Raw genomic sequence first — 27,842 nt, 5'->3', positions numbered from 1 at the left:
TAAAATTTGTTCTTTTTATTTATAATTTTCATCAGGAAATAATGCAATGCATGCAATTTCAACTTCCCTTTTCTAACCCCACTAAGTTATCAGTATTTGGCCAATCTGGAAACAGAATTTTGATCAGATGACTTGCGTTTCCATGGAAGAGTGTCTTTAAGGTCAAAGGGTAAAAAACAAAACTATACTGACTGCGTCGGAAAAAGCAAGTATAAAGACTTAAAAATTCTTGCATTAAAAGGACACCAGAATTGCCAGAAATTTACCAAAATTCAGTTCTTCTGTTAATTTTATACTTTTGGCATTTTCTAGTCCTATTCCTGTCTAGGAAAAGGTGTCCACACCCATGAAACAACTCCATATTTAGTCCTTTCTTTCATTATTACATAGTTTATCATATATGAAAATATGATATTGTTTCTTGGTTGTGAATATAGTTTTCTGGATGAAAATATGTCCAAAATAACAACAAAATTTACAATTCTCAGCAGTTTTCTTTAAATGACGTATAATCATGGCACCATCAGGATGTCATTACAATGAACTGATGCCAAAGAACAATTATTTTCTTAAAATTTATATGATTTACTATGTTTTTAATAATTTTTATGCTATTTCAACAAGTGGAAAATTTTGGGCCATATTCCATAACTTAACGACCCTACACCTTGAAATAAATACAAAGCCATTTGAAATTTTGAGTGTTGAAAAAAGAGGAGCTGAGCGTTTTTTCTAATGTTCAGTTTATTCCACAGGTGAAGCACTCTAAGCCATTTGAAATTTTCAGTGTTAAAAAAAAAGAGAAGCTGAGCATTTTTTCTGATGTTCAGTACATTTCACAGGTGAAGCACTCTGAACAGTGATGCAGTTTTGGTGGCACCACTCTTACTTTGGTACAACTAACTGTTGTGTGCATCACAATTTTGATCTGAAAATGTATTTTTTGCTTCAAATGGTTTTTGTGTTCTTGCTTGTCATTTAAAAAACAGAATATAAGCCTAACAAATATTCAAACTGAAATGTGTTTGAAGTATTGCACTGGTCCCTATAAGCACCATTTGGCACCAATCAGCATTACAAGTTTGAAAGGAATTTGTCTACAAATGGCAACATGTGGTATGAGTCAGTTGCTATGGAAACATTTGTCTGCTCTTCATTTCCAACACATGACATCAATAAATGGTGTCCTGATGCTGACAGCATACCATACTTGGCTTTGTTACCATCTAAAAAAAGTTTTGACAGAAAGTTCAAATAAAAATTGATATACATGACCAACAATTTTATTGGAATTTGGACAGGTAAAATGACATCCACTTTCAATAATTTCATAAAATAATAGTCAATTTAATGGAGTATTTTTCAATCATATCATTTTTTCATTAATAAATGATTTAATAAATATTGAAAATATACATGTACATATGTACTATTAGTGCTTTTTTTATAACATGATGAAAGCATTTCTATAAGTTTCATTATTTTTTGTTAATTGTCAAGGAAAGTGTATGTATCTTGTATAAAACACGGTGACTTCAATAATTCCTATGTCTACTGGAGATCACTGTAAATGTATCAATTTTCACTGATTCTGTCAAATGAACATATTCACAGGTATTTACAGAATTTAGTCAGTCATATAAAGGTTTAAATCATAATGTACAATGTTAATGTATACAAAATTTATAGATGGTCTGAACTTTTCATCAGAGATAAAAAAATCTCTTAATCAAAACTTAACCTGGAATAGATACTAGAAGATGAAATCAGAGACCAGCATAAATAAATGCATGTATGTAAGACCTGACTTTTAGTAAATTGAGATAAAAATACAACATACAAATACCTTGATCTACTTTGTATTTTTCACAAGACTGGTTCATGCTCTTGGTAAACTCTTGCCATTCTTTATGCACAACTTTGATTGACTGAACACACTGTATCCTACAAAAATACAACACTTATTTTAAAATCTAATACAGAAGTGTGTGTTTTTTGCCTAGCTTCCTCATAAACTGCTGTTTAAGAAAATCTTGAGAAAAAAAACACCAAATAAATTTGTTTTCATGAGAAATTGAGGTCCATGCCGGTCAAATGTTGCACAATTGCATACACCTGTATATATATTGATTTTTGATGTCCAATTTGTATTTTATGTTTGTTCTTTGTATTGTATTTGCTTGACCCATATGGGTGTAATTTGCAAATAAAGTATTATTTATTAAAATTATGAAAATATGAGACTTGATATCTATGTTCAACTCACAATGATGAAGGTGTCTGGAAAGAAAGAATCAGTAGTCTTCTTTAAAGTTATTGAATCTGGATACTGAATTTACCCTCTAAAATCTTTTATTTGAAGTGATTTGATTTATCAAAGTAAATCATATCTATCACACCAAGCATTCTCTTCTGTTATCTTACAAAATCATGAACATGTATAATTTCTATGAACTAATAATGTTAAAAATAACAGTATGAAAATTATTTCAAAATAATAATGGACATAAAAAAATTGTATGGTAAAATAACACACATTTGCTTTTAAGGGGAGATACTTGACAGGAAAATGGAAATTTTAGTTTTTTTAAATTTTACAAGAGAAAAAGTTTGCTGACCCCCAATTTTCTTTTAGAAATGTAATGAAAGAATATTAGTTAAGTATTCTTTGTAAAAAAAAATTGAAGAAATTCTATCAACCAGTTTTTTTTTATCGCTTGAGAAAAAGTGAAATTCCCCACAGAATCCATTTAAAAACTGCCTTTACTAAAGTTCAATTATATAGAAATCAAGTTCGGTAACCTATGTTTTTTACTTTAAAGTTCTAAAGTATGTTCATTCAATGTAATCTTCCAGCAAAACTAGGAAAATCTATCTACTCTACTAGAAATATAAGGTATGATCTACCTGAAGGAAGGATTTAATAATTATTAACTTGAATTTTCAGTTACATTTCAGTAACAGAATTTAAAATCATAAGTACATGTACTATTTTCATATGAAATAAAAGTTTTTGGTTGTAGTTAAATGCTCATTTGCTGAAAATACAGAGCATCACATAATAAGAAAATCATAATGGACTTTGCTTTCATTTGCACAAGTCCAACATATTGAGTCAAACTATGAGCCATTGAAGGAAGCAAAAGCCTGCAGGAAGTCATGTCACTCCTTCAGACACACTACAGTGTGAAGGAAGGCATGTCACTCCACTCACACTACAGCCTACAAGAAGGCAAGTCACTCCACTCTGACACACTTTAGCCTGCATGAAGGCATGTCAATCCATCAGACACACTACAGCCTGCAGGAAGGCATGTTATACCATCAATCACACAACAGCCTGCAGAAAGGCATATCATTCCACTCTGAAACATTAAATTATGTTGATTTCAAAGCCAGCCAGTTTTCACTCTTTCTTCTATATGAAATAAGCTTACAAGAGAAGCGGAAATAACCAACTTTTATTTTTAGAACATGACTAGGCCAGAGACTATACATAAGTCCTCTTACACTAGAAACAACAGCACTAGACCACAGAAGAGGTCTTTTATTAATATCATCAATGTTTTCTGTAGAAACTCACATATTCATCTATTTACATTGCTATTTACCTAATATCATACCTGTTACTATTATTAGAATCAGTAAAGCTTTGCCAAAGTTTGCTATACAGGTCCACACCACCAGGTAATGGTAACAACATATCTAACAAAGATATCTCTACATTCTCCATATCATTCCTGTAGGTCAACATATTGTCTGTGAACTCTGACCTGGAATTAAGTAATACAGTTAAAACAAAACTATTTTCTCACATCCCTTATTAGCAGTCTCAAAGTAAACCTAACACTTGTCTAAACAGAAAAAAACCTCCAGTACATTAGGAAGTTTTCAAAATACACAGGCAAATAAGCTAAACATGAGTATCATATGGTTTACATCATATGAATCGAGCACCATACATTAATCATATATTTCAGTTCACATATGGTTATCGCATGATTATCATATGATAATCATATGTTCTCAAGCCAAAATTAACATATGATGATCATATGATAATCCTATGACTATCATATTAAATAACATATGATTATCATAAGAATCGAGCACCATATGATTAATATTTGGCTGTGAAGCATGTTTTACTATATAATCTTTAGAGTTGAGTGAAAAAATATTTCAACAGGTAAATGCAGTTTAATGAGAAATAAATCCTCTTCATTGGGATAAGATTCAAAACATAGACAAAACTTATCCTACTAAACTTTAAATGATGTGACAAAACATTTACATGTAAACCAATTATATGTACATTTATAGTCTATACTGACCAAGCTTTGAACACTGCTGGAACACTATATCTTGGCTTCAAACAGAATTCTACTCCAATTGGCTCTAAAAATACAAATTTATCATACGAAATATTCAATAACAGGTTCCCCAAAGTATACTATATGCATATTCTGTGTATATGAAGTTATAACCAACTATTAATGATACATACATGTACATTGGCATTTAAATAACACCAGAACATACATGCTGTCATGAATCTTTTCATAAAACAAATGCATACTGTCCATTTTCTGTGTGAGAATATACTATCGAGCAACATGTGCATGTGGTATTCCATCTTGAAAAAATATGACATTCATATACATGCTCTTTTGAACTAAGAATCTTTATAAAACTGAATGGCAATAATTTAAGAAACAGGTTAATACTCTGTAGAATTAAATCCCTCAGGATTTGTTACATTCCAATGAAACTAAAAACTTATTAGTGCAAAATATGTTTTCCAATATTTTTGTACTTGATGCTCTCTGCACGTAACCTACCTAAGATGATCAACGAATAACACTCACAGAAAAACCTGTTTAAGCCAAACCTCATTTGGACTGGGACTTCTGTTTACAAGGGTTCAAAACCCATTTAGATTTATATAAAGGGACTTAAAAGGTGTCTGGTTTAGACAGGTTTTCAGATTTTTCATAATTTGGTTAAGAAAGGTTTCTCTGTTAGTCAGAGAACTACACTAAAACAATATATATCATGCAGTTGTGAAGAGTTTTGATATTTAAATCATGCAGTTGCGAAGAGTTTTGATATTTCTTTTACAAAATAAAACCAATAGAAAAGCTTTGATTAAAATATATCACTCCCTTGACACACTTTGAATACTTTACCTTGGCATCTACTGGAAAAATAACAAAAGTTATTTTTTATGAATTTAACTGGAAGGCATTATTTAAAAAAAAATTAAATTCATACACTTTATAGCCTTTGAACAGACCTGAGTCCGGTTCCATAAAAAATCTAAAATTGAAATTTTCCTCAAATCCTTCCTCAACTCACATTTCAACCAAATAAATCACTTGAAATTGAAGAACTGAGGAAACACTCAAGTATTTAAAGCCAAACTCAATTTGAGATTTTTTTTTATGAAACCCAAGCCTTGACTATTATGTAATAAGATTGTGACAACTATTCATACAGTACAAAGAAAAAAAGAAAATTGTTAATGCTAAAATCATGAAATAAAATCTACAAACCTCCATTTCTAATTTCAGCAACATTTATTGCCCTAACAGTCTCAAAGTTATTATCCTTGGAGAAGTTAACAATGACAGCTTGAACTTTCTCCTTACTGCTCTCACACTGAAATTGTTCACAGATAATCAATACAGTCTTTATCATGAAGAAAGCAACAAAGTAAACATAGTGACACCATCAACATTTTGTTTGGGGATTTGTATGATTGTTCCATTTGGAAAAACTTGACTTTCCAAAAAATGTTAAAAAAGAATTCTGTATGCAATGTCTCACTATTCTATTACAATAAAAAAAAAATACATATGAGAAAACTGTGATGGAAAAATTGTTATAGACAGGAAACATTGACAAGGGTAAAACATTATACCCCTCTCCTTAGGAGTGGGGGTATAAAACATACATTCACGTGGAATATACTCCTTTCTTGATTGTAAGCACATGTGCATTTCTTCTATATCTACAATGATCTATTCAAAAATGGCATATTATCGTTTAGGGATTCCATCTGCACCATGAAAAATGATTAGTTCAACGTCCTGTCATAGTTTTCCTTTTCTCTTTCATCTACTCTAGACTTGACTTTTTATGAGCAACTTGGCAGGTGTTTCCAGAAAAGTAGAGGACACTTACCCTACCTGTGCACCTAGTCCATGTTCCCAGCTTTCAGTGGAGTCTGAGTTGCCTGTTTACTTTTATTACTTTGTACGTATTATTTTGGTTATTTTGTTCTTTGTCATGTGTGTCTGTTTTCCATGTCTGGTCTTTGTTCCTGGATTACATTCTTTTGATTTCCACTAAAATCTTTGTTCCCTTGATTACTCCATCTTACCAACTGAACTTGATATGATGCCTTGAGTACTGTATTTGCTGTAGACAACCATTCTAGATAAGTTTCTAAATCTGAAATATTCAAATGACAAATTTAATGTATACAGATAGCTAAAACTAGAAATACTGTGATCAAGCTCACAAAATGATTACATATTACTTCACTTGAAATTCCATCATGATAATTAATTAACTTCTAAGATCAATTATCTTCCCTTGAAGGAATCATACAATAGTTACCTTCCTTTGTGCATAAGATACATGTACCAAACCTTCCTATAAAATTTCATCAAAATCCATTGAGGGATTTAGAAGGAGTAATATTTAGATTTTTTTCATGTGTAATCATAACAAGGATTATTTCCTCTTACAGGCATCTGACAATAATTATCTTCCTTCATGCATATAATCTGTATACATGTGTGATGCCTAGCATTTCTGATTTCATTTTATTGCATGGTTTAGGAGGGTCTAATAACAAAAGGTTTCTTACAACCATACTATGACGTTGTACATGTAAACAAAATTTGTAAACAGATAGTACCACTAAGTAATGGTAAAACAAGAGGCTCCTAGGAGCCTGAATCGCTCACCTGGCTCAATTTTTGCCTTTCAAGGGCAATAACTCTAACAAGAAGTTGTCCAATGATGAAAACTTTGGTAGGACTTATCATGAGGATCATTTCATCGAACGAATGTTTCATTCTATCTATCATAGTTTTCAAGATATTGACCGAAAACTGCAAAAAAACGCAACTTTGAATCCTGGAAATTTTTGTAGGCCTTATAATAAGGATATTTCAGCAACTGAAAGATATTGGCCAAACCTAACGGTTTTGGAGGTATATGCAACAAACTACTGTACAACCCCTATGTTCTATTTTTAGTAACAGTGGCCATGTTTTTAACTGATCAAAAATCCAAACAGTCATTTTGTTAAGGATACCCTAAAAAACAAAAATACAAGCTTTTATTGAATTCTGTACAGTAGTTTTTGAGAAGATTTATGAAAGTAATAACTACAAAAAAGCAAAAAATGTCCAAAAAGGGCAATAACTCCAACATGGGTCAAAGATTTTCATCAAAATATGACCACAGATAGAACTCATTGCTGAATACTTTAACCCCCTACTCAGAATTTGGCTAAACCTAACAATTTTTGGAGATATATGCAAAAATCTGCTGTATGACCCCTATGTTCTATTTTTAGTAAGAGCGGCCATGTTTTTTTAAGCGATCAAAAATCCAAACAGTCATTTTGTTAAGGATACCCTAAAAAACAAAAATACCAACTTTCATTGAATTCTGCATCGTAGTTTTTGAGAAGAAGATTTTTGAAAGTAGTAACATCAAAAACAGCAAAAAACGTCCAAAAAGGGCAATAAATCCAACATGGGTCAACAGATTTTAACCAAAATTTGACCACAGATAGATCTCATCATGCTCAATAGTTTTATCCCAATGTCAGAATTTGGCTTAACCTAACGGTTTTGGAGAGATATCCAAAAACCTGCTGTCTGACCTCTATGTTCTATTTTTAGTAACAGCGGCCATGTTTTTAACCGATCAAAAATCCAAATGGTCATTTTGTGCAGGATACTCTAAGGAACAGTACAAGTTTCATGCCAATCTATTCAGTAGTTTCAGAGGAGAAGATGTTTGAAGAAATTTTTAACGATGACGACATCGACGCCAAGTGATGGCAATAGCTCACATGACTCACATGTCAATGCTACATTTTAAATATTAAACCATTTTGCAATGTAACACTAGAAAATAGGACCAATAATTTAAAAACCGACAAAATCAAGCCAATCATGAGAAGACTGAGAGATTAAAAAGCAGCTTGCTCTATTTATATCTCATAGAAATTTCTTTCCTTTTGAATGAAGGATCATAAACTAGTGAAATATCTATCTTATATATAGGGAATTATGCTTTACATGAAAAGAAAGGTAATCCCTTCTGAAAACTGGTTCAATGAAAGCATAAATAAACTCTTGACATTTTAGCCATATATATTGGCAAATAGGGTCTCATCAACTCTAAAAGGTATCACTGAAAACTAGTCAGTTTTGGTTTATTTGAGGTGTATGTTTGACACTATAGTTACCATTTACCATCAAATGTTTCTTGACTTTTTTCTGTGAATGCTACTACACTTTTCCTACAAAAAAAAACAAAAAACAAAAAACAAAAACAAAATAAAAAACACATTTAATATAGCTACTCAATAACAATCCAAGTATTTATTTCAGGATTGTATCTGGTTTAGTTCAATATAGACGTTTTATACAGATCTCTGTCATGGATCATTACACTGCAATCTAGTACCAATAAGTTGTCATGGATGATTAAGGAGGTAGACCTAGAGTAAGGGACATAACTCTTCAAATCAGTGATATGTTTGTATCATATTCAATTTCACCAAAGCCTATCAAGCATTTATTTAATACAGAATAAAATCAATCCAAGTTACTTTTATGCTTACATTAGATTGATGTTAAATACTTTACATAAACGTTCCAATGATTTGTAAGAGTTATGGCCCTTACCTTAGGTCTACCTCCTTAAATGGTTATATCAATTGTTTCAGAAACAGAATGTTATTGTTTTTTTTTTACTTCTTCATTGATTTAACAATCTCATCAGGGAAAATTACATTTTACTAAAGTTCTTGGAATTTTCATGGATCATTATGGAAACAAAATACCATTGGTCAGAGACTTTCCAGTTTAATCATCCATTGGTCAAAGAGAAAATTACATGAAAATGAGCTTCCAAATTGCATTGTCTACCACATACATGTTCAATGTATTTTAAGGACTTCTGATCTGTAGTTTGACAAACTTCAATAGGATATGTAAGTCTCATGGTGTGACTTCGTGGTTTCACGAGAATGGGTCCTAAGCTACCATTCAAATGTGTGATCATTCATTTACAGAGTGTTGAGTTTGGTATTAAAAACAAAACATACTTTTAAGTAACAATACAGATAAAAAAAGACACGTATATATTTCTACATAATAAAAGTGTTAAGAAAAAGCATTTAATATCAGATTTTGCATTTGAGATCCCAGAAGTAAACAATAAAATGCACATCGGTTTTTTTTTATTTATTTTTTGTTTTGTTTTGTTTTTGTTTTTCTGTTTTTGTTTTTTGTTTTGTTTTGTTTTGTTTTGTTTCGTTTTTTGTTTATTTTTTTGTATTGTTTTTTTAATATTTATTTAATTCACGGGGTTTCTGAAGTAACACGTCTTTTTTGTTTTTTTTTGTCTTTTCTGATTTCAATATGTTCTACCTTGAAAATTGCAGTAAGGAAAATGAAACTAGAAAGAGACCTACATATCCTATAGACCATTACAAACTACATGTACTACCAAGTGGAAATTCCTTCTATCTTGAGAAAATAATCTACCTTTTCCATTCAAGGACATTACATTCAGCATCAATAATTTTACTGCAACTTCTTGTACCAGACTTCTCTGTAAAAGAAAAAGTTTTCAATTATTCATAATCAAAACAAATTGTATCAATCCAATTGTAAGTTAAGTTAAAAAAGTATTGCAATATCATTTATAAATCAAAATATACATGACATAATATACAACTGACATTGAGCCACAATACTCCTCACTTGACAATAAAATAGTTCAATAAGTCTAAAACAACTAGATAAAATAATAAAAATGTATCTTTGGTCATACCACTGGCATTTCCCTGTTGGACTCATAAAATGCATAATATTTTTGACAGTTCATATCAGAAAAAAATGTTTACAAAGTTTTCTAATATTTCTGACTACACAATATATGAGAGAGGCAAGGTCTTGGTTGTATGGAGATTAGTAATGGACTACAAAATTTTTCATCCCCGCTTTGGACTATTCATGGATAAACACCCTAAGACAGGATGCTAACTTGAAACACTACAACCAAGGAAAGCGTCAGAAATGACATGTTACAAATCTTAAAAAAATAGACTAGAAATGGACTGAACACAATTATAGTTGTTTCTTTTGGCCTGTCAAAGGCTGGTAGATATTTTGAATGTGTTACTTCACTGGTGTTTAAGACAAGAATTTTTTTACATTTAGGAAAACTTTCAATACCCAACACATAGGATGAGCAGCCAAGAGGATTCTTTAGAACTGACATCTTAATCATTATCATCTCACCTTCAGGTATTAATGAGGAAAGGGTCTGACTAATGTTCTGGGCACCTGATGTCTTCTTTAGAAACTCTTGAATCTGTACATAACAAAAAAATACAGTTTAGAATTTTTGGTGAGTTCAAATTTTATGTGCATTATGATACAACTTTTGTGACATTTATCAAACATGTCATTGATGACATATCAAATTAAAAGTTTCACCATCTGTGAGTAAAAACCATAGAAGAAAAAAAAACATAGGATTAGAAGAATTTTTGAATTCCTATTTCTTGGCGGCTATGACAAGTAAAAATCAGCCCAGCTACCTTTGTATATGCTGGAAGATTCACAAGTTGATTTGATCCTTTTCAAGCAAAACTGTCCAGTGGAAAGCAGAATACAGCACTGTATTTTGCATGTAGTACTAAATGAATGAAGCTGAATATCTATTTAAATTAAAATAGAAAATCTTGTTAATTATTTTTTGGACTTCTTTTAATAACAAAATATATTTCCCACAAAAGATTCTAAATTTAAAAAATTTACCTTCTGAGAACTTGCTGATGTTAAAAGTAGATAATAAAACAGAGCTCTGTCCTGAATATCCATATCTTCATAGGTCAACATCATATTATACAGTATATCTCCTATATCTAAAATATAAAACACATCAGTCCTTAAAGTAAACAATGGAAACAAGGAAGTTAGCATTTCCCCTATAATTAACTGATCTGGTGGCCTTGATCTCTTACCTATGACCTTGAAAATTAATATCTTTATTAATTCTCCTAAGATTGGAGAATGTAAAAAGTAATTAGTATAATGACATTTTTAGCAAGATTTCACTTGACTTTATCTGAATTAAATTTTACCATTTCTGTTTTGTTTAATGCCAGACTCATCTAGCAACTATAACCCCTTTCTGTACATATACCTGTATATAACTGCTGTGTTCCATGACAGACTAACAGATTGTGGCACACAGCCAGTATACCATTCCCTAAAACCCAGCTACTTTTATCTATACTGGCTGCATTTTGTACCAAGTAGTTCATGAATTTTATAGTTCCCTGTAAAAAATAAGGCATGTTACCACTTTTAATCTACAAAACAACTTTTGGCATTGTCAAAGTATCAGTCTTGTTAGTGTTGTCTAGAATTTTCAGTTTACAATTAATGCCACTAAACAAATGAAATCAAATGCATTTTATGTGATTTTTTCATACTTTTAAGAAATATATGGTGTGCATGATGGATATTCTAAAATAAAATTTTTCTTCAAATGAAAAAAACTACTGTGAAACCAAGCTTATAATAAAGTGAAGGTAATTTTGAAGGACACCTCGTCTCTGTGGTGTGGGTCAGCAGCTGTCAGTTTTCTTTTCAATACTTTTGGCCCTGATGAAGGCTGTAAGGCCAAAATTTTGGTCCATATTATTTAGATTTTTAGAGTTTTATTTATATTTAATTTGTATGTACAGTACCTGAACAGATCAGTGCAACAACATTTGCGATCCGTCATCAGTCACCAATCAGTTTCCGATCAGTCATCAATCTGTCAAACCGATCCATTAAACCAGTGATCGCATCATGTGACCACAGAGCAGTCAATATATTTTACAGTGTTTTCTTAGTCAATTTTACACATATTTACATAATGCAATAAATTTAAACATCAATTTAAACATTTATTTTATTTTAAACAGATCATACGTCATTTTACATAACAAAACTGCGATCAAATTGGTCACCGGTCATCAGTTTTTGATCTGTCAGAAATGTGGCTATTGTTCACTTGTTCATTATTTTCATTTACACTTAATTTGAGCCACATCACAGCATATTTTTATTAGGTGAGTACACTATCACTTAACCACTATATTCAAATGAGGAAATAAGCACAACCATGCACAGTCACCTTTGTTCAACATTTACCTGAGGTGATATTTCTTTCTGAAGTGACACTTTCTTCAGGACTTGGAGGTAATATTGGTAGTCTTTAGCTAAATCTTCTGAAGTTGTTGATGTCACTTGTGAGTGAAGTAAGGTCAGGATCTCTAAATACATGGTGCTAAAATATCATAATCAGAAAATAATAATTAATTAGATAAAATTTAATATTTTTGGGGGGTTCAGTTTCAGTTTCAGAAAAAAAAATCAGTTTTTCACACAGAACATGTTTCATTAATACAAATGACAAAATTAAGTATGTTATAGTTAAAAATTTTAAATGGAAAACTTCACAATGTTTGGTTTAAGTATCTTAAAAGTTGCTCATGGAAACATTATCAATTGAAAAGCTTTAACAATACATTTATATATCTAAAGACATCCTCTTTTATAGCATACCTATCTGATGTTGTTTCTTTCAAACACTCCAGGAAATCTATTGCATGTGGAATGAAGTGAGGAAATCCAGAGATCAATCCCTTAATGAACCTAAAATCAAAACATAAAGGGTAAAATAGCCAATGATTTAAAAACATAAAGATGTATTGTATTGCTGCTGTACCACAGATGTCATTGGACTGGGTGATTATAAATTATGTTTTGTGTTCCTTACATTATGTTCCTTAAAATAAGTTATTATGAAGACAGTCGAACCTCGTTATGTCGGAGTCGTAGGGATCATGCAAAAATGTTGGAGTTATCCGAGGTTCGAGTAATCCGAGGTCAAAGATAAACTAGAAATACTAGTAGTTTGGTCCATGATTGTTTCTGTATTTACATCATTCATTGTGCTTGTACATGTACATGTACTTCACTTTACACGGTACTTCATAATGTCATGCGTTTCATTTCGGAAATTTTTTTTTGTATGTTGTATATCATGTTTGAAATACTGAATGGTACCAAGTGTTTTAGTGAAATTTCCTTCTTATTTTTTTCTATATCAAAAAACGTCAAAGTTCAAAACATGCTGCTTTGTTTGATTCAAACCATGTGCTCTACAATATTAGGATAAAATTTCAAATTCACTAGCGAAACCAATGTAGTCCTTGAAATACCCTTACTATCGTCTGTTTGATGTTTCATTAAATAGTCAGATACAATTACAATTCATGAGTATTTTTTTTTTTAATTTTCGAAATATCAAAATATCCGATATCACTGTTAGTGTAAATTCCCCTGTGTTATTAATAAAATTTGTTTATTTTAACAACACGTTTAATTTTAAATTAATTAAATAAATAAACAAATCAAACCATACTGAGTGTCAACAAATTAAGTTTAAAAGCCACACTAATTGTTGTTAAAACACACTTCGATCACGGTTTGTAATAAAGCATCAGTTTTCCGACTAATTAGTTGATTTCAAGATATCAGGGTTAATTAACCTCGAAGTTCTATCGAGGTGACTAACTGATTACCTCGAGTTATCCGAGGTTTCTATTCATCCAAGTTCAAGTCATCTGAGGTAAAATTGTATTGGAGTAAGGGGAGTTTTGCTGGGACTTTGTAATTAGTTCAAGTAATCTGAGATTTCGACTAATCCGAGTTTGATACATCGAGGTTCGACTGTACATGTAAATTATACATACTATTGACACATGGCACAGATCTGACACAATTTTTTTGGCTGAAATAGGAAGCCATACCAAAATTTCAATGGCAAGAAAAGCAATTCCTAAAAAAGTACATAAATTATTCCTGCAAAATAATCTTGAATTATTATTTCACTCAAAAATGCAATCACATTTCTTGCAATTTGGTAATTAAATCCATATCACTCAGTATTAAAAATTGAATGATGTGAGTTTTTAAACATTGCAGTATTACATCAGTCACATTTTCCCCATAATAAAACCATTGGTATAATTTCTAAAATTAAGAGTAAACTCTCAAATTTCTAATGACTTTATTTGCAAAATTGCGATTTTACCACAATATTTTAGAGGTAGGTAGCCTATGGGTACGGTGTATAATAATACCTATTTATATCTTGTGAGAATGATCTACTACAGTGTTTTTGATACATCCCAAACAAAGCTCTAAACAGAACAACTACAGCTCTTTGTTTCCCTGTGTGCCATACCAACTTGTGCAGATAACCTGTACTGGCCAGCAGCAGGGCACCATTCATATCTGTGTAGAATAACAAGTAGTGCAGCAAATACATGTATCATAGAATACCATAAGTTGTTATGCAAGGATGGACATGCATCTTCAGTGATATTAAAGGCCCTTAATTTTTATTGAATTGAAAACAAAAGAGAAAAAAAATTCAGGAAAATTAATGAGGAAGAGAGAATTTTTTCTAAATAAAGAGAAAAGAAAATTCTTATTTTTAGCTATGTGAGATTTCCTTATCTCACCCTTGGGTTGAAACAAAGCATGTGCACTTTCTCGTAAAAAATTGTCGCAACTGAAAAAAGAGTTAATGAACAATCAAACCTTACCAGTACTTGTACCAATATTGAATGTGCGTTTGAAAATTCTTTTTTCTGAATACTTAGAATCTTTAGGATCATGTTGAAAACCAAAGGATTTCTTACCACTAGGAAGTTCACTAAGAGGAGGAATACAAGCATTTAGTAACTGAAGTTTACTGAGCTGACAATCTACTGGATCAAAAACTCTTGGATAAAAATTTAACTGGTACTTCTTCACACCATAATCTCTTTCTGTGTCCTAAAAAAGTATACATTGTCAGAAATAAATTTTTAAAAAAAACCTTTTACCCTGATAAAACTATATGGTTAAAAGTTATAAAGAATTTAGCCTGGGAGAAATACCTAATGTACTTCATGAAAGAAATGAACACACTAAGTGGTAAATATATAGTATAAATAATCTTTTCAATGGTCCAATAAGTTTAATCAAATTTGGTCATGTGATTATTCAAATGTCATTCAGGATCCAAGAGTATCACAGTTGTCACAAGTTTTAGAATCAATACATGTATATAGTGACACTTCGAAAAAGGGATAAGCAAAAAACATTCAAATTGGTTTTCAGCAGGGGTCAAAATTTACTTTCAAGAGTGAGAGGTTCTGGACACTCCCAAATTTAAAATCAAAGGTCCACTTAAGAAAAACCAAAGGTCCTCATTTAGGTTTTAAAAAAAGGATCTAAGTTCCAAGACTTATAGGTAGATGAGATTTCAGAGGTCCTAAATCAAAAATTGAGTATCTTCTTCGAACCTTTTGGTCCAGTGTATTCAGAGGTCCTAGGTCAAAACTTGAGTATCTTCTTTAAATCTTTTGGTCCAGTGTATTCATTGATCTACTTAGTTCAGATTTTGTATGTTCAACATAAAAAAATTCAGCTCACCTGTAATAATATTTTCAACCAGTGAGCAAAGAACAACCTCTGAGCTGGTACAAGAGAAGGGTGGTCCAATCCTCTAACAAGACAGCTCACCATCTGGGATTCTTCTTTGTCTGTTAATATCTCATTTTCAAACTCCAGCTTTAAAGTATAACAGGACATGAACTCTGTGGTTGACTAAGTGGTTTATGCCAGTTTTTTCTCATACTTTAACATACCATAATCATTCATTTCTTTTAATTTTTTTTTCTGACTGCTATTTTTCTAGTGCATATTTTCTAAGTTATTCCAGAAAATCACTTTCTGAAATGACAAAATCTTTATTTTTACATGTGATTCATTCAATGATGTTTTTCTAACATATTTTTTTTTCAGAAAATACATTTTGCATCAACAATCTTCAAGCAAGACTAATAAACTGAGTTAACTTACCATAATATAAACAATAAGATGTAAAATAACAGGATCCATCGTTGACATAGAGCTCAACATCAATGGTTTGAAAATCTAAAACAAAAAATCATTTTGCTGCCAGATGATCCTAACCAAAACTAATAAAATGTTTTTTAAAGTTGTTTTCTATGATATTTGGGGAAAAAAATCAGTTAATAATAAAATAAAATCCTGACCTACTGACCCAATTTTTTCTGACATGTAACAGGAAACAGACATAATTTGATTGGTCTTATTGCAATATCCAAAAAGAGCATGAAACTTCACTGAATTCCATACAGAATACCATTTTGACTCATTTAAATTAGCTGTAAAACCATAGCTTCATTAAACTCAAAACAGCATAAAAATTTACATACAGTAGGAGAAACATGATGGCAATGCTGGGCAATGTCTTTCACTGTGGTAACGACATGCCATAGTCCACTAGGGGTGTATAGTTCTGGATTCTCCATCAACAGAGAAACCAACTGTCGAACTTCCTGGGGTTCTACCACAGACTGCTGTCTTTGAAAGCCCTAAAATTTGAATTTTTTTCATCAAATATCAAATATTTATTAAAATTCAGAATGTGAACATCAAATAAATTTCAATGAACTGTTTTCAAATAGCAATAGAGAAATTGTTTTCTTGCATCATAAGTACTTTTCCCAAATATTTACCACATGAAAAATATGCAACAAATTAAAATCTAAATTCCAAACAATATAGATATAACAAAACCTAAAATTGTCTTATTTCAGTCTTTAATTCAAATTTTCCATAAGCTACCAGCAGCAGAAGGAACTTTAAAAAGCACAACGAATAAGAAAGAGTCTTTACAAATACATGGTTAACTGAACAGAAAATTAAATTTGAACTTACATTTTCTCCATTTTCTTCGATATGAAGCTGACAGCTGAAAAAAAATGAGACAAAGATAACTTGTAATAATAAATATTTGATGTCACTGGTTGCAATACTTCATTTAATGATTGATTGATTGTTGGGGTTCAATGCCCGAGCAGCATTATATCAGCTATATTCAGGCGATGAACATGAAAGGGATGATAAAATGAAAATGAAATGATGATGAAATGAAAAAGGGATCGGACACAAGGACAATAGGGTCGACAAATTTTGATTGCCACTGGAAATGGGGAGAGGTGGGTAGGGTCGGGCAATTTAGCCTCCTGTGGCGGAGCCCTATGGTTCCTACTCCGGGAGAATACCACAGTAGGGTTCTTTAACGTGCGAGGAACGTGGCATTTTTCCCAACACGGTGCACCACTATGGTTGGCGGTCAGGTTTTCCGTATTACAGCCTGACAACCCCAGCATGTAACACATCAGGGGTGCCCCATTCCACCACCTGGGGCACACAACCCAGTTGCTCTGTGGGCAGAGCGCCCTAGCCCCCGGCTAGGGTTCTGAGCACTATTTAGTCGCCTTTTAGGACAAGCTTTGCGCTGCTGCTGGCCTATTCTTTTGACATCCGGACCTGCACAGGGCCATTGCTTCATTTAAGATTTTTTTCTTTTGTATGCTTAGTTGAATACATTCTATCAAGATCATAACTAATATGTCCAAAGACAACTGGTATTTTTTTTAAAATCACGTCAGTGTTTTTTTTTTTTTTGCCAATAGTGTCAATTATCAACATGAAAATTAGCAAAAACCAACACAAGAGAAAAGAACAAATACAACCTTTTTTTGTCTGCATATTACAGATAAAAAACATTGATAATTAACTTCAAAATTATTACAGTCCTTGAACTGATCCGTGCAACAATTTGACGGATCAATGACCAATGACTGACGGATCGATGACCGATGACTGGTGACCAATCTGCTCGCAGTTTTGTTATGTAAAATGACGTAAGATCTGTTTGAAATAAAAGAAATGTAAAATAAAAGTATTAACTGATGTTTAAATCTATTACATTATGTAAATATGTGTAAAATTAACAAAGAAAACAACAAAAACCGTAAAATATAGTGACCGCTCTGTGGTCACGTGATGCGATCACCGGTTTAACGGATGGGTTTGATGGATCGATGACTGACCGGAAACTGATCGGTGATTGATGACAACTTTCATTGCACGGATCAGTTCAGGTACTGTAGCACACAATAAGGCCAAAAAGAGGCATGTCTGTTTCCTGTCCTGTAATAATAGTGAAAGATTCAAGGTTGGTGGATAGTTTTTTTCTGTTTTCAATGGGGAGAGGAGTATTAATTTTTATTCTGACAGCTCATATTGAACAAGTATAGTAAAACATTCTTAGATTTATTTCAAGTGACGAATACATTCTTTAAAGAGAGCTTGTTATAGGATCACAGATATAATTATTGGCTTCTACTGCATGGCTTAGATCAACTCTTTGTTGAATGTGTATGAAGCTAACATAGAACAGACATAATTACTTCCCAATGAAAATGAGACTTTCATCGATGAGTATATCGAAAACCTCAAAACCATGAATTCAAGAATCCATGAACTTGTGTTTCTGCCCTTATCCATGAAAATTGGTGTCCACAACTTTAAGTACTTTCACAATATTTCCAACCGGGAGTTTTGATTCATGGTTGGTTGAGTAACAGGAAGCAAATATATAAAATACAAATGTATTTTCTTTTGGCCTTGACACAATACTTGAAGTAAAATACCAGTCATTCTTACCTTACACCATTTGCAATAATTTTAGCTACTAATATGGCATAATCTTGATGTAAAAATGTCTTTTCTTGTCTGTAGGCTTTAAAAATGTAATCTCTATCCATCCACAGTGCACCCTTTAAATAAACAAAGAGCATTATAAATAGCAATACATATTCCCATACCAACTATAAAATTAAAATATCAAGAACCACTTATTATAAATGTGTTTAATGGAAAATAAAAAAGTCAAACGAACATTATGACAAAAAAAAAAACAAAAACAAAATCAAAACCTGAGATAAAAAATTTGATCTCATCCTAAAAAAACTAAATGGTTAGACCCTTAAAATACTCACAGGATTCCAATCTTCTATTTGACACAAGCACTGACAACAACAGGACTTCACACACAGACTTTCTGTAGAATCTAAACTAGTAGTCACCTGTTTAGACAGTAGTTCTGTGAAAGACCTGGATATTTCTGTTGACTATAAGAATGAAATCAAATTTTAATGCAATTAGAAGGTGAACAAAATATTTTCAATTGTCATTTGGTAGATATTGAGAAAAAGTGAATACACTTTTTTGAAAGTAGCAAATGTATTAAGTTTTAAGAAAAACAGGAAAGTAGATATTTTTAACTGGAGAAATTTTCAGGACTTACATGTATGAGTTTCTAATTGTGCTTGCCTTCAGCTTCTAACTCTAAACCCAAGTCTTGTAAAAATAGGTTCCGGTTAGTAAAATGATATGCAAGTTTTTATTTTTTTATTTGCTGGTGGCATATTGTATAAAGTTTCAATTGAAAATGTAGATTTAAACTAGTTCTTAAATCATTACATGGTGAGGTCTGATCAGAACTTTTTCAATTAAATGAAACAAATACACTGGAAATTACTTTTGTTGATGTTAACATGTGCAGACTGGTTATCTCTTTTATGATGCCATATATATAAGCTGGATTTTCATCACAAATGCATATAATTAAATGTATCATGCTTGAAATATTTTCAAATGTTAAAAATTGTATCACATTGAAACCAGTCTAAAGTGAAACCTTCTTGGACTTTAAAATTGATTCAGTTTAGACATGCGTTTGACAAAGGTTCAAAACATATTTAAACTCATAAAACATGTAAAACTACACTTGGAAAGTATCAAAGTTTTAATAGACAGGTTTTCAGATTTTTCAGGATTTGGTTTAGACAGGTTTTAGTGTGTAACAAGATGACATAACCCACCAGGACATCGAAATAAATCATCAGTGTTGTTATTGTACTTAAGAGTTGACATGACAAATTTGGATCTCTGCTACTTTCTAGACAAGCCCTTAGTGATGATAATACTTCTTCTATCCTGCAAATTATATACATGTACATGTATATATATATTTTCTATTATATATGAAATCTAAAAGTATTATTTACATAGTATAGTGATGATGCCAGATGGTACTGCTTCTATCCTACAAATTCATGTACAGCAGGTTAAATTTCTCATTACAAATGAATACTAAAGAAAATATTCGTCAAAATCAGATTTACAGAATAAGTCAAGAATGACAAAAAAAAAAGGACATCATGACGTTAAACCCATTTTTGAGGATATCACTATAAATTATTTTTGGTTGAAAATTTTGTGAGGACAGATTGATTAACCCACATGCCAAATAACAAAAATTAGTCTTGATACATGTATAAATTCAGAGTTTTAATAGTGTATAAGGTACATGTATAAATGTATTTATCTGATCTTGAGGTCAAAGGTCAACAAACTACATGAAGTGGTCAATTTAAATGACAGATATTAATAGTTACCTTGAAATATAAAAACAAAAAATACAGCATCACTATGCAAAATCATTTGGGACATTAAATAATGCCCTGCCACTATGCAAAATATGTGTAAAAACAAAGTAAAATGACAAAAACTTTTATAATGATCTGATCAAATTGAAATTTTAACTTGATCTGTATTTCATCTTTCATATCATCTAAAGTTATCATCTAAAAACCATCAGGGACGATAGATGGATACAAAACTTTTCAGAGGGTTTCACATACATGTAATACCTTGCCACTATGTGCAGTGTGGAATAAAAATTAAAGCTGTGAAATGATTTGTTTCATAAACATTATTGAATAAAGCATGAAATTCATCAAATATTAAACCTTATGGTCTAAGTTCAAGTCGGTCACCTACCACATTTTCCTAAGGTTGTCTACCCCAATGCCAAATATAAAAAATCTATCTTGATCAGTTGATTGTCAAAAAAATATAGTCTGAACAGGATTCAGTACAAGATTCATTTTTTTCTTGAATGCATTAGCCCCTATTTTGTGATGGTGTCCTCATAAAATGCAATCCATATTTATTATGAAATCTCACTGAAAAAATCATCTTGTATCATGCTTAAATGAACAGCTGTGCTACAAACGCACAATACATCCGTCGTCTTGTGAGAAAAACATAATGAAGGTTTTGGTAATAACACAGGGTTATACAGGATGTCATGCTAATTATATCCTGACTCATTCCTTATTCCTGCTCAAAAGGAAGTTTCGGGGTTCGGATACATCGCATCTACCCCAAAGAACTTAAGATAAAGGATACTACAGACACTGTGGAGTCAGCCTCATATCTTGACCTACACTTAGAAATCAATGGTAAAGGAAAACTATTGGCCAAACTTTACGACAAATGTGAGGACTTTTTATTCAAAATTGTCAACTTTTCTTTCATCTGTGGCAAGATCCCTTCAGCACCTTCGTATGGAGTGTTCATATCACAACTCATACGTTATGCAAGAGTTTGTCGAAATTACGCAGACTTTTGTATTGCACTAAAATTCTAATAAATAAGATTAAAGTCATCACTATAGAAGTTTTATGGTGGTCATCATGAACTCTTGGATTGTAATGGTGCATCCATCTGCACTATGAAAACTGATTTATACAACATGTCATAATTTTCCTTTGCTCACTTGTCTACCCCAGACTGACTTTATATGAGCAACTCAGCGGGTATTTCCAGAAAAGCAGAGGGCACTTACCTTACTGGTGCACCTGGTCCATGCTCCCAGTTTATAGTGGAGACCGAGTTGCTCATTTATTTTTGTTACTTTTGTATGTACGGTTTTAGTTACTTTATGATCTTTGTTGTGTAAGTCTGTTTTCCATGTCTGGTCTTTGTCCCTGGATTTCATTCTTTTGATTACCGCTATAACCTTGGTTCCCTTGATTACTCTTGTATAACATACTGACAAAAATTGCTAATATGTTTTATATGATACCAAATTGAAGCAATATTCTGATTTAAGATTTATGCAAGGAAATTTTTGCATGTCAATACATAAATTAAAAATTTCAAAGTTCCATAAAACAGAAAGCTGATAAAAGAGAGAAACAAAAATTCTTACAGCATGTTTCAGTGTTCATGGTATAATGTTTCTCTTAAATAAATTCCCCATTTTTGTTCTTTCTAAGGGCTATTCCATCAATAAATGTATGGGAGGGTTGGGAAGTAGGTTTTGTAACCCAACCACCCATACATGTACATATTGTTTAAGGAATAATGCACCTCCCAAATACCCCTCATACAGCGCGAAATGTGAAAACAACACAAATAAACTCAATAAAAAATTCAGTAACTCAAAAAATAAAATAAAGAATCATCATGAGTAAGTATATTAATCTTCTGATTAATATAACTAACAAGTGTGTAAAGTTTTATGCAATAACAATAAATAGTTATGAGATACAGCACGACATGTGAAAGAAACACCCACTATTTTAGATACCAACTCGAAAAGTTTTAATATAATTTTCAAAATAAGAAACAACTATCTTAAGTTTCAGGAAAATTGAATAAGTTGTTCTCAAGTATTGGAAGATTGAAATTTTACAAAAAAAACTCAATAACTTGAAAATAAAATATTGAATCATCTCCAAAAGTATACAGACTGATAAGTGTGTAAAGTTCTAAGCTATAATTATAGACCGTTTTTGAGATATGGTGCGACATGTGAAAACCCCCTCCCCCTGTTTTAGTTACAATGTCCTCTTTGACCATCATAAAAAAACAATTGTATTGAGTTACAGGAATTTTGGATAAGTTGTTCTCAAGTTACAGTGTGACATTTTTACGACGACAGACGGACGCCAGTCATTTGTATACCACAATACATCCTATCAAAATTTTGACGGGCTTATAAAAACTATTGTTCAATCTAAAATAATAAGGTACTTACTCAATACCTTCACATAATACAATATTTTCTTCAAGGAGAACTACAACTTCAATCTTCTGTTTAATTGGAGTAGAAGCGTCATGAAGTACCTTAAAAAAAATTAATTGTATTCCGTGTATGCAAAACAATTTCAGAGAAGAAAGAAATGCAAGTACAATGTAGTTAATTCAAGTTTTTTTTCAACAAAACTGGGGATGTTAGTAGACCAAAATTTTTGTACATGTACATGACATGTATATAAGTGTTCACTTCTAAGTCTTCAATTACACTTTTTCTTTTTATAGGTTACACCTAAAGCATACTACATGAATATCCATTAAGGGAGTTTCAAGTTTCACCTTCCTTAAACTTCTATGTTGCATCAGTAAGTCAGTAAAATGTATAAGCTGTTCCACTTCACATTCCTTATAATTTCAAGTGGGACATAAATGCAAAATATCTCCAGCGCCGAATCCCAAAAGGACTTCACGAGTTGCGGTGTGAATATATTTGCTACTAACTGGCCACTGATAGAAACAATTCTTTTAACAAATCATTGCCAATGCACATTGACCCTGAGCCCCACAAATAATTTTTCATAGACCTGTGGCTGTGAAGACTGAAGTGTCTGTATATATTGTGTCAATATTAAAAACCTGCAAAATATCGCATAAATAATTTGTCTGCAACATTTTCTTGTACACTAATTTAGTATTTATGTCATTCTTAAGTTGTAAAACTAGGTTTCCACTGGTCATTTTCAAATCTGTTGTCTGGTCATAATCAGACGTCGTAGAACTCTTTTGAACTGGAGGAACATTACTCTTCAGTCGGTCCTATTAAAAAGCACCCAAAGACGCCTAGGACCTGCAAAGAGCGACCGAAGATATCTGTCGAAATCTCGCAAACTTAAAAAAAAAAATAATCTAAAACTTACACAATGATCATATACATCAAAAAGAAATCAGCGTGTGACGAGTCTAGGACAAAAGCCCCCCCGGACAAAAGCACCTGTACGAAATAAGCCCCAGACATAAACCACCCATAAGAAATTGTTATATTAATTTTGAAAAAAAATATATATTATTATTAAAAATACTAAAAAAGTACATGTATAAAGCACACTTTTCAACTTTATCTTTATACTTTAAGGTTCACATTTGATTTATGAATACGTAAGCTTGGGTAAAGATTGATTGATTGATTGATTGATTGTTGGGGTTTAACGCTCGAGCAGCAATATTTCATCTATTCAGGCGATGAACGTCAAAGGGATGATAAAATGAACATGAAATGATGATGGAATGAAAAAATGGATGGGACACAAGTAAAATAGGGTCGACAAATTTTGATTGCCACAAGACAAAAGGGAGGGATGGGTAAGGTCGGGCAATTTAGTCTCTTGTGGCGGAGTGCAAAGGTTCCTACTCCTATCGAATACCACAGCAGGGTTCTTTAACGTGCGAGGTACGTGGCATCTTTCCCAACACGGTGCACCACTATAGTTTGCGGTCAGGTTTTCCGTATTATAGCCTGGGGCACACAACCCAGTTGCTCTGTGGGCAGAGCGCCGTAACCCCCGGTTAAGGTTCTGAGCACTATTTAGTCGCCTTTTACAACAAGCTTAGCGCTGCTGCAAGCCTATTCTTTTAACATCCGGACCTGCCCGGGACAAAGCGGGTGTCAAGAAATTCTCCAAAGAAAAACACCAAAATCTCATCCAACTTCAAGAATAGTGTCAAAACATACTCTAAGGAAAAGTATAGAACTTGTAAAATGTTTCGGGATAAAGTGCTAAATTTTTCAAGACACGATTACTCAACATATTTATTTTTCAGAAATAAATTAAAAAAAACAAATTAAGGAAAGAATACCATCAGTTTTTTTATCAGCGAGAAGGAATAAAAGTCACGCTATTCAGATGAGTAGAAAATCAATACCAAAGGCTATAAGAACATTTTTAAGAAAATGTAAAGTCCTCCCCTGACTTTGTATGCACTGTATATATAAGGACATTAGACAGAAGGCAAGTGCAAGAATGTATGAGGAGAAAGTATATGTTAGATGGTGTGAAATGAGAAATGTCTTACTGGCAGTTATGTTCACCAATGTAACACCAATAAGTGTGAGTGTACCCCTCCAACGAAAAAAGAGTGGATTTGTTTTACTTGTCATTCTTATTTATCGAAAAGTAGAATGCCACCACAAACTCAAGCCAATAATCTCTTTCTCCAAGCGATGCCAAATGTTTTAAAGAAACTAAATGTTATTGAAAGACAGTTGATTGCCATCCGTATTCCTTTCATGAAGTTGCTATCATTGCCACGAGGTGGACAAAATGGAATGAAAGGCCCAGTCGTCAATATACCATCAGACTTAAATGGGATAACAACTTCTTTGGCGAGGCCTACAGGAGAAGCCCAGTTAATGAAAGTCAAATTGAAAAGAAAACTATCATATAAAGGACACTACAAATATGAGTGGGTAAACCCAAACAATGAATGGGACTCAAATAATATCACATTCAACAGCAACTGGTGTGAGCTATCAGATGATCCTGCATTGATTAAGGAACAATCTTTAAACATTGATACATGTTATAATGATGATGAAGAAGAAAACTGGAAAAAATGAAAATGACAAAGGTGAAATAGTCTCAGATTTTCTTGTTGAGTCATGCTTACAGCATTTAGATCTTGGCCAAGAACATCTTGATACTACTGACAAGATATTTTGCATTGCCCCAGGGGGAAACCAGCAACCACAAAACATGTTCACAGAGAAAGGAATAGATGCCATGGCCTTCCCTGTTTTGCTCCCCGATGGTAAGTTTGGAATTTCTGCAGACAGAGAAATAAAGCTAACCTTATCCAAATATTTCAATGCTAGGTTACTATGTGTTGATAACAGATTTTGAACAGATAACCAACAATTCATATTCTTTGGCACAGTATATGACAGAGTTGACCGATATAAAGTCTAAGATGTCTACAAGGACAAACCTGTCTAAATTCAGGTGAGAAACTTACAGCTTCAATGCTTTTTCAAGCTGTGATAGTCTACAAAACATATTAAAGTCTGACATCGGATTTCGCTTCCTACAACCATTCAGAGGTTCACCTCCTTACTGGCAGAAAACCATGAGGGAACTTTATGCGATGATTCTACATTAGGCATTCCCACATGGTTTATTACGTTTTCAGCAGGAGAGACAAGATGGGAAAAAGTTTAAGAACCTTTACTACATCACTCAAATGACCCAAGGAATGTATCCCAACAGGACTGGTCTGAAAAATGCAAACTAATCCGTGAAAATCCAGTTCTTTGTTCACGGATGTTTGATCATAGAGTAAAATGTCTCTTTAGTAACCTATTGAAATCACCATCTTGGCCAGTTGGTGCTGTAAAAGATTTCTTTTACAGGACTGAATTCCAACAGCGAGGCTCTCCACATATCCATTGCCTTGTTTTTGGATTGAGGGTGCACCTAAACTTGGCGAAGATTCAGATGACGAAATTTGTGAATTTTTAGATAAATATGTTATCTGTGAATTACCTGATGTAAATTATAATGCAGAACTACATGACATTGTATCATCTGTCCAAATACATGTCAAAAACCATTCCAAATCATGTCGAAAAAAATCAACCACATGCCGTTTCAATTTTCCAAGACCATTGAAGAGCAAATAGATTTATTTGTACCTGCACCCGCTTCAGTAGAGGAAATAAATGAGATCACGAAAACAAAAGCAAAGCCTGGGAAGGAAATTTTAAAAGCAGTCTGGTCTGTGATCAATTTTACTCAACTTACGGAGTCTTCAACTTTAGATGATGTGTTAATGTTGGCAAATGTAAGCTATGATCAATTTAAGGAAGCATTGAAATCTGTTACCAAATGTAACACAATTTATTACAGGAGATATTGTAAAGACTGTTGGGTCAATAACTACAACAAAGACCTACGTCATGCATGGAACGCTAACATTGACATCCAGTATGTCAAGGATGCTTATAAATGTGTAGCATACATATTGGCTTACATCTCAAAAGCTGAGGCAGAAATGGGGGATTTGTTAGCGAATATAAGAAAAGAGACACAGGAAGGAAATAGTGATGCATGTGAGGCAATGAAAAAGGTAGGACGTACATATGTTCAAAACCGTGAGATATCAGCTCAGGAGGCAATATACAGAGTTTGCAGCTTGCACCTCAAACAATGCTCAAGAGACGTAACTTTCATACCAACAAGAAGTAAACTTTTGAGAATGAGCTTGCCATTGAGTGTTATAACAGCAAAATGCGATGACGATAAAAATAGTTGGATGACTTCTATTCTTGAGGCCCGTGCAGGTCCAGGTGTCAAAGAAATAGGCCTGCAGCAGCGCTAAGCTTGTCGTAAAAGGCGACAAAATAGTGCTCATGAACCTAGCCGGGGTCTACAGAGCAACTGGGATGTGTGCCCCAGGTGGTGGAATGGGGTACCCCTGGCGTGTTACATGCTGGGGTAGTCAGGCTATAATACGGAAAACATGACCGCAAACCATAGTGGTGCACCGTTGTTGGAAAAGATGCCACGTTCCTCGCACGTTAAAGGACCCTGCTGTGGTATTCTATAGGAGTAGGAACCTTTGCGTTCCGCCACAGGAGGCTAAATTGCCCGACCCTACCCACCCCTTTTTTCTAGTGGCAATCCAAATTTGTCGACCCTA

The 27,842-nt window shown here is 32.7% G+C and overlaps 1 protein-coding gene across 4 annotated transcripts; it reads right to left on the bottom strand.

Annotated features, from left to right (window-relative positions):
* LOC148621198 (AP-5 complex subunit beta-1-like) lies at positions 1-23,953 on the bottom strand. 4 transcript variants are annotated; one of them, XM_088575314.1, is made up of 24 exons: positions 23,787-23,952; positions 23,152-23,240; positions 20,144-20,258; positions 19,259-19,390; positions 18,924-19,036; positions 17,127-17,160; positions 16,622-16,780; positions 16,242-16,316; positions 15,813-15,950; positions 15,035-15,170; positions 14,471-14,624; positions 12,888-12,977; positions 12,474-12,609; positions 11,473-11,608; positions 11,085-11,191; positions 10,563-10,635; positions 9,804-9,870; positions 8,505-8,551; positions 6,386-6,456; positions 5,556-5,661; positions 4,335-4,398; positions 3,624-3,773; positions 1,847-1,944; positions 1-1,226 (listed from the first exon to the last, which is right to left on the bottom strand). In XM_088575314.1, exons 1-24 carry the CDS (start codon positions 23,886-23,888, stop codon positions 1,075-1,077), a joined length of 2,544 nt encoding a protein of 847 aa, XP_088431440.1. In that variant the 5' UTR covers positions 23,889-23,952; the 3' UTR covers positions 1-1,074. The 4 variants fall into 4 exon arrangements, with proteins under 4 accessions (XP_088431440.1, XP_088431438.1, XP_088431441.1 ...); XM_088575312.1 differs by having other exon boundaries at positions 932-1,226; positions 3,612-3,773; XM_088575315.1 differs by lacking the exon at positions 23,787-23,952 and adding an exon at positions 23,490-23,639 and having other exon boundaries at positions 932-1,226; positions 3,612-3,773.
* Between the last annotated feature and the right edge of the window lie 3,889 nt (positions 23,954-27,842).

Source organism: Perna viridis, chromosome 3 (genome assembly GCF_037379345.1).
Source record: "Perna viridis isolate PV_CMFRI_1.1 ecotype Kerala chromosome 3, ASM3737934v1, whole genome shotgun sequence".
In the NCBI taxonomy this organism is placed as follows: domain Eukaryota; kingdom Metazoa; phylum Mollusca; class Bivalvia; order Mytilida; family Mytilidae; genus Perna; species Perna viridis.
This window is presented reverse-complemented; position numbering and strand designations above follow the sequence as displayed.

Coding starts and splice junctions, on each gene's coding strand:
- LOC148621198 (XM_088575312.1), bottom strand. CDS start 23,888: ATGACCAGTGGAAACCTAGTTTTACAACTTAAGAATGACATAAATACT. Junction 17,161..18,923: donor ATTATTGCAAATGGTGTAAG/GTAAGAATGACT, acceptor ATTTTTTTTCAG/CTGTCAGCTTCATATCGAAG. Junction 3,774..4,334: donor CCAGCAGTGTTCAAAGCTTG/GTCAGTATAGAC, acceptor ACTTAATTCCAG/GTCAGAGTTCACAGACAATA.